The sequence below is a fragment of the Olea europaea genome, chromosome 5 (assembly GCF_002742605.1).
Source record: "Olea europaea var. sylvestris chromosome 5, O_europaea_v1, whole genome shotgun sequence".
Taxonomy (NCBI): Eukaryota; Viridiplantae; Streptophyta; class Magnoliopsida; order Lamiales; family Oleaceae; genus Olea; species Olea europaea.
In genome coordinates, this window is record NC_036241.1 from 1,244,252 (window position 1) to 1,251,401 (window position 7,150).

Here is a 7,150-nt window from a genome sequence, read left to right on the forward strand (position 1 = left end):
GGATTAGTGTGGTTTAAGGTTTAGGGATAGTAAGCATGGATAAGTTGTTCCTTTCATAACTTTCAGAGGAACGACAAAGGTGACAAGATAATTTTTTGCGACAATCTAAAGATGCTTCCTGTCATAAGAGTAACAAGATTTTGGCAGGGCAAGTTAAATAAGGGAGAGAGAGACCAAAATTAACACGACTAGTTTTAATTGCTAAAATCTAGTTGCATTAAATGTCCCAGAAGATCTAGCAAAAATTGAAATGGTGGCAAAGAAAGATTCATGTAGCTTACCTTGTATGGATAAGAGATCCAACATCTATTCTGGGGTTGTGTCTGATTTAAGACTGAAGAAAGATTTCATCACCGCTGTTTCTATTAATAAGGCTTCTCAAAGCTGGGAATATGGTGTTGGAGATTGAAATGATCGAAAGAATTCTGAGTTCGTGCAAATTTGACCTGACATACATAGTGAATTTATGGAGTGAAGCCAGCTAGGAATGGTCACCAGACTTCTCGATTTTCCGCAGCTCTTTTGCAACAGTCATCATATCTGGCCTCTCTTCCCCCTTCTTTTGAATGCACCTCAAAGCAAGATCCAGGAAATCTTGCAATTGCTTCCCTGCTTCATTCCCCCCTTCCTCTATAATTTTCTGATCTACAAAAGGTTTTACTCGATCCTTCTGAAAACAGCCTTTATAGCTCTCTGAGGTGGCACAGGCTGTTTCTTCTACTGGATGGGGCCATATAAATTGTTGTCCTGACATGAGATTGAGTAAAAGCAAGCCAATGCTATAGACATGAGTTTTCTGGTTCACGATCTTTGAATCTGTATATTCAGGGTCTATAGAACCACATTGCCCCAACAGAACATCTTTCACCTGGAATTCTCCTGGAGGAAGCATTATGGAGTTTGAAAAGTCAAAACAATTTAGTAACACCAAATTGATCAACGATCACTTTATCCGTCCTTAGCTCTTTATAGATCACTGGCCTGGGAAATGCATCATGAAGATAAGCAATGACATAAGCAATATCAGTTGCGACTTTCAGTCTGCTTTTCCAGGGTAAAAATCTATCGCTGTTCGGGTAGTAGAGTAGATCAGTAAGAAGTTCATTTCCAGCATCTTCGTATACCATAACCGGGTGTTTGAATTCCAGGCAACAGCGTATGAGCTTCATTACATTTTTGAGGTGGCTCATTTGTGATGTAATCACTATATCATTGATGGCACCATTAAGTTTCCGGGGGCAGATTAGTTCTTCGTGGAACTTCTTCACTAAAACCGGGCGATCTCCCAAACATCCTTTGAATAAATAACCATTTTCACTGATATGCACAAAGTCCGCGATGTCATTTGTCGCCCTGATGATATCTTGGGCAGAGAAGCTAGCAATAGGAACTCTATGGCGCCCATCAAAAGATGCAACAAGTTCCTCTAGTAGCTCGCCTCCATTCTTCAAGAAGGCGACTGATATTTCTTCCTTCTGATTAGTTCTAAAGCATGACACCAACCAGTGTCCATGGAACCTGATGCTCAACAGATAGATTGCTGCTCCCTATCAGTCGCCCTGTTTCCTGAAAGAAAAGATCGAATGTTGTCTTGGGCTATCAGGAAATTTATCAGTTTGGAATTAGGAGGATACACAAGAAAAGACTACCTAATTTAGGACTTTATGGTGCTTAAACTGAAAGAAGAAGAAACTGAGAGAGGACAGCATAATTATTTGATTTCGACTGTTGATAAGGAAATACTTTTGAATGTGAAAGCAATAGAGTGGTAGAAGATTCTCTCTTTGTAGGGTATAACTGCCTCATATCACAATTGACTTTTTGTCAAGTTTCAGGACAAAGAAGCAACTTGTCTCATAAAGAATTGATTTTAAAAATATGATCCAAGAAGTGACCTGGATATTTAAAATCTGTACTTTGGCTAAGCTTAAAATTTTCTTTGTTTAGAGTAATGTTTACTTATACTTATGGTCAGATTTGAGTTTGCTCCCCAATAGTTATCAGTTTGAATTCCCTTAGAGCCATTGAAATTAGTATCCGGTTGTAAATTTTAGAGTTTCGTAGGATTAGTCAAGGTGCATATAAACTAGTCCGAACGCCCATGGTCATAAAAAAAAATGTTTACTTGTACTTAAGTAAACTTTTTATAAAATAATATTTCTATATTAGTCAAAGTTTGAAAAAAATTCTAAGTTACTTAAACCTTGTTTGGGAATAGATTATAATCGATTTAAAATATGAATAGATAGAAATGAGTGTTGTATGAATGGTAGTACTCTTGGGTCCTACAAAATGTGTGTGTCAAAATTAGGTTGGACCGATTATGTTTATAAATTAAATAGGTGCCAAACAAGCACTTAATTTGAAAGTAAGCCACACATTACTGTCAAAATAAGTATCTTCTTTTAGAAACAAGAAGTTACTTAAAAGGTAAATTTAAGTGACTTTTAAGTTAGCCAAATATGTTGATCATGTGAGGAGAAAAGGCAAATAGTCAATTAAATTTGTAGTAGACCATGAAATGATTCTTGACCTTTATCGTATTCGTGGGGCAAAGTGAGAATACCATATATTTTGTAAGTTTGTATTTGTAACTTAGTCAATCCGACGATGTTTTTCGTAGTCGGTTCAAGCCTTGGTAAAAATAGAGGGTTACAGGTTAGGTTGATCACCACTATATAATTTTTTCAATAATGCATTGAAAAAAGATTTATACAGTCGACTTTAAATTTACCTTCAACAAGGTTTGTCGCTATCTGAGCATGCCCATGTTTATGCTGTATATGGATTTCTTTGGAGGGTGACAAAACTTTGCCTCGACAGAAAATAAGGGTAGTATCTATTAGATCTTAATGACAATCTTAATGAAAACAAAATCTGGCTCAACTATGTGCTTCTAGTTGTTCATCCCATATTTTACTGAGTTTGATATCAATGTTATGGTATTTTTTAAATTTATTATTATTATTATTATTTTATTCCGTTCTTCTTAAATCCCTCTGTTTTTACTTTTAATTTGTATTCTTTGTTTTGTTCATATGAAACATAAAAGAAAAGAACCAGAAAAAATAATTGTTTTTTGGGAAAATAAGAGAAAGGAACTATGTAGGCAACCGGAAAGAGTTTCAACTTGTTTATCCATCAGATGGGAGAAAAACAAAGAAAGTTATGGGTAATTGAGCGATGTGGGATGCTATTAGAGTCGTTACATACCACTCTTCCTTTCAGATCTGACTTTTATAATTCATTCCATCTTATTGTTGAGCTCAAGGTCGTCTCTTTTGTCCTCTAATGATCAACCTTTACTCATCTAGCAGGGAACCTACATCATTGCCAAACCAAAAATGGAAGAAGAGAAGATGGAATGATCTGTCGAAGGCTCCTAGTGGAAGTGAGAATAAACATTTGTCAATAGTACACTGAAAAAAGATTTATACAGTCGACTTTAAATTCACTGTCAACAAGGTAGTCTTCGGATGGTGACAAAACTTTGCCTTGAGGTTGCAACCTCAAGATTGACATTCTTTGCAATCAAACCAAAAAAGAAAGGAAAGAATCATCAAAAACTATCTATTCTTCATATTCGTAGAACCTACTATTGAGCTGTTGGATCTTGACTTTAGCTGATATGATTTGGCTAGGGTGCATGTCAAAGCAAGATCCAGGACAGTCTAAAATTGGTTTTTTGGCACCATTCCTCCTTTTCTTTCAAAATTCTCAGGTCAACAACTAGACGATAGTAGATAATAAGAAAATGTCTCTTGCATAGAATCTTCGACCTCGAATTTTCCAAGAGGAAGCATCATTGCATCAGAGAAATCGAACATTTTAGCAACATTCTGGTATATGATCACTCTGTCTGGTCTCAGATTCTAGCCTGAGAAATGCGTTGTGAAGCTGTGAGCAATCTTCAATCTATTTATCCACAACAATCTATGTTCAAATTCTAGACAACAAGTAACTTCAAGACATTCTTGAAGTGATGTTTTAACTATATCACGAATATATCCGTACAAAATCCATGAATTAACAGTTAAGTACGCATGTATAGTTTTCATAAATAGTCAATAATAATCTGTTACCAACTCAAAACTTGAAAGAGGAAGGTTGGAGTAACGTAAATGTTTCTTATATCTTATGAATTCACATAAAGAACGCAAATTTAAATTTATTTCCTAATGTATCTGAAAAAAATTTGTGACCCTCAATTTATATAACTCAAATGAATAGTTCGTATGCTAAACATAATTTTTAAAGCTACAGACAAATCCAGATATTTTTCATCACGAGCTAAAGTGGTGTAGCATAATTGGATTCTCGAAAAATAAGACGAAAGCAGATTAATCGATTACTCGAGTTTGAGAATCAAGATCTCCAAATCTAGGAGCTAAAGCACCTCTATTATTCTCTTTTTTGCGTAGTGCAAACTTTTACAACGGATGAATTAAATAGAAAGAGTCAATCGTGTCACACTTTAGAAGAGTTGCTTTTGTCTGAATATCCTTAAAAAAAAATAAACATTAGTTAATTCCAAGAAAGAATTGTTATCAACGCAAAGCAGATTAATTGACAATAAATTAATAATTCTTCAACTAGCTCACCTTGTCTGAACTCTGTTAGTTAAAGCATGTTCTTCCTCACTTTGTAATTTACCACCAAAAAAAGACGAAAAGAAAAAGAATTTGAAGCCCAATCAAGAAAAAAGCCAAACAAGGCACAAACATTGTCAATTACCATACTAACCTCTACCCACACAACACAACCTTTCACAAAGATGCAAATATTAACTTGATCAAGGGTGAAATTGGAACATACTCTGCACTCCAAATAGAAACATACATCTGATCCGGGCCATAAGCAAGAATCAATAAGCTCGGCATCAAGACGAGAATGAGGCTAAAGAGAGATGGGATTTCTCTAAGGGTGGTTGCCCCTCTCTTTTTACCAGTGATTTCTCCATTAAATCAAATCAACAGCCCTTAAATTCGAAGGAGAAAAACATATGTTGTATGTATATATATACACAGATAACTTGCCATTGATCTTTATATTCACACCACAGTTTTGCTCTCACTTTTCCGATGCTGTGATCTGCTGAATATGAGGCTGTGATGATTACTTTCCTCTTGCTGAGCTAAATCCGATTGGGAATTGAGATAAATCGACACGTATCTTGGCATGGCGACCCGGATGGCATCAAATTAGGGCTTGTTTGTTGCAACCGGAATTCGCAGCCATGGCGTGGTCGGATTCTCTCTCTCTCTTCACCTGCACAGATCTGAGCCTCAAATTTTCTTGCACCGTGTTTGGCTAAGCTTAACTTAGGCGTAATTCTTTTCCAAATGTTTTTACTTTTAAGCCCTAATTTGAGCCACATTATTTTTTTTATAATGCATTTTTGAATACTGTATTTATGGAAAATGTGTGGTTAAAAAATAAAGAAAAGTTTTGAATTTACGTGTAACATTATTTTATTGATGAATATGTAGTTGAAATGATATCAAATCACTATTTAATAATGTATTTTTTTTTAAATGTGACTCAAATATGACCTTAGTAAAAAATTAAAGAAAAGAATTGTTTACAGTATTCATAAAATTGCTTTCTTTCTCAATTTTGAGAAGTAAAAAAAAATTAAAAAATATATATATATAGGGTCGTGCTACACGAATATAGGGGTTGACACAACGGTTGATATAGTACACACATGGAGAGATCGACATTATTTTATTCGCACGGGATTCACGTCTCGATTGTGAGTGTGGTGTCATCTTTTGTGACAACATTATCTTCGTTTGACATTTTTCATATATGTATATATATATTTTTTAGCATTTATGAAAAGTGTTGATAAGTGGTTTGAATTATAAACATAAAAAATGAACGATATGTAATATTTATGAATCTCTTGAAACTTGTAAATAAAAAATTGTTTGAATATTTATAAACCTCAACAAATATAACTCTCCTGAGAATAAATATATCCATATCCTTTTATGATAATTTTTTTTTAAAGCTTATTAAGTCCCTATTTAGTAGATTTTTTTATAATATTATTTAAGAAAAATAGAATTTTGAGTAGTAATTTTTAAAAGAATGTTGTTGAAAAGTATGAAAATTTTTTGAGTTTACGCGCAGAGTATTTTATTGTGTTAATGTGTAATTGAAATGAGTATTAAAAAAAAAAGAGAATTTGAAAATAATTGTTGTCAAATAGGGGCTATGTTAAAAATTACGAGAAATATAAAGTATGCTGTAAAAAACTAGATATTCAAAGAAAATTATAATGAAAATAAATTTTTAAGAAAAATCGCACACCTGTCTTTTTTAACTTATCTTAACTTTCTTTCTTTTATGATGGAAAATAAAAGGTCTAATGGATGGCTCCCTATATATAACACAAAAGAGGTTGATTCACTTAATAACTTCGTGGAGTGAAAAGACTTAAGCTTTACAACTCAACAGATGAAGAAAAAACGAGAAGGAATTTTTTTTCAAAATTTAGGAAATGACAAGAAATATAAAGACTAGATAAAGATTTGCCAAGAAAAAGAAAGAAGAAATAGGAAAAAGGAAAAGAATGCTCGACCCAATCCGTGGCTCCAATGACTTCCCAACTTGTCTTCCTCGTCTACTTGATTCTCCTTGCCCTATGCCCCTTGTAGCTCTCTTGTGATTTCTTATCATTTGTTCCCTTCCACTTCATCTCTTCCATGTGCATTCCAAAGGCTTGACAAGAAAGAAGAGCAAACTCTTATATTCACCAAACTAGGGTTGACAATAATATAACTATTTGTTAATTTTGTCAACAAAAAAGAATAAGTCCTCACCAACTAAATTTTCATTGACATTATCATACCAAAAATTAGCCATTGTAAAAATTATTATTGACTCGGTCTCCAATTGTGTATTGAGTCAAAGAGGAGCAAAATGGAGAGAAGTGGCAATGAAGATGATGAGAGTTGGGAGCTTTCTTTCCTTCATATTTTAATTAGGCGGGATGAATGATGACACAGTTAGAATTTCAATGACAACCCTAAAAAATTGATGATTTAATAGTTTTTTCAATTAAATTATATAGAAAGAGCATGTCAATTTGAAGCTTCCATGTTAAAAAAAGAAAAGAAAAGAAAAAGGATTTCAAATCATA

At 33.8% G+C, this 7,150-nt stretch overlaps 2 protein-coding genes and 1 long non-coding RNA gene across 3 annotated transcripts; all 3 read right to left on the reverse strand.

Annotated features, from left to right (window-relative positions):
• Positions 1 to 481: 481 nt before the first annotated feature.
• Positions 482 to 892, reverse strand: LOC111394898 (non-functional pseudokinase ZED1-like). Its single transcript, XM_023020948.1, has one exon. It carries the CDS (start codon positions 890 to 892, stop codon positions 482 to 484), a length of 411 nt encoding a protein of 136 aa, XP_022876716.1.
• Positions 893 to 908: 16 nt separating this feature from the next.
• Positions 909 to 1,806, reverse strand: LOC111394899 (non-functional pseudokinase ZED1-like). The gene is made up of 3 exons (XM_023020949.1): positions 1,744 to 1,806; positions 1,519 to 1,596; positions 909 to 1,475 (listed from the first exon to the last, which is right to left on the reverse strand). The coding sequence occupies exons 1-3, from the start codon at positions 1,804 to 1,806 to the stop codon at positions 909 to 911; spliced, it is 708 nt and encodes a 235-aa protein (XP_022876717.1).
• Positions 1,807 to 3,420: 1,614 nt separating this feature from the next.
• Positions 3,421 to 5,416, reverse strand: LOC111394364. Its single transcript, XR_002702576.1, has 2 exons — positions 4,816 to 5,416; positions 3,421 to 3,877 (listed from the first exon to the last, which is right to left on the reverse strand). It is a non-coding gene; the product is annotated as an uncharacterized LOC111394364 (long non-coding RNA).
• Positions 5,417 to 7,150: the final 1,734 nt, after the last annotated feature.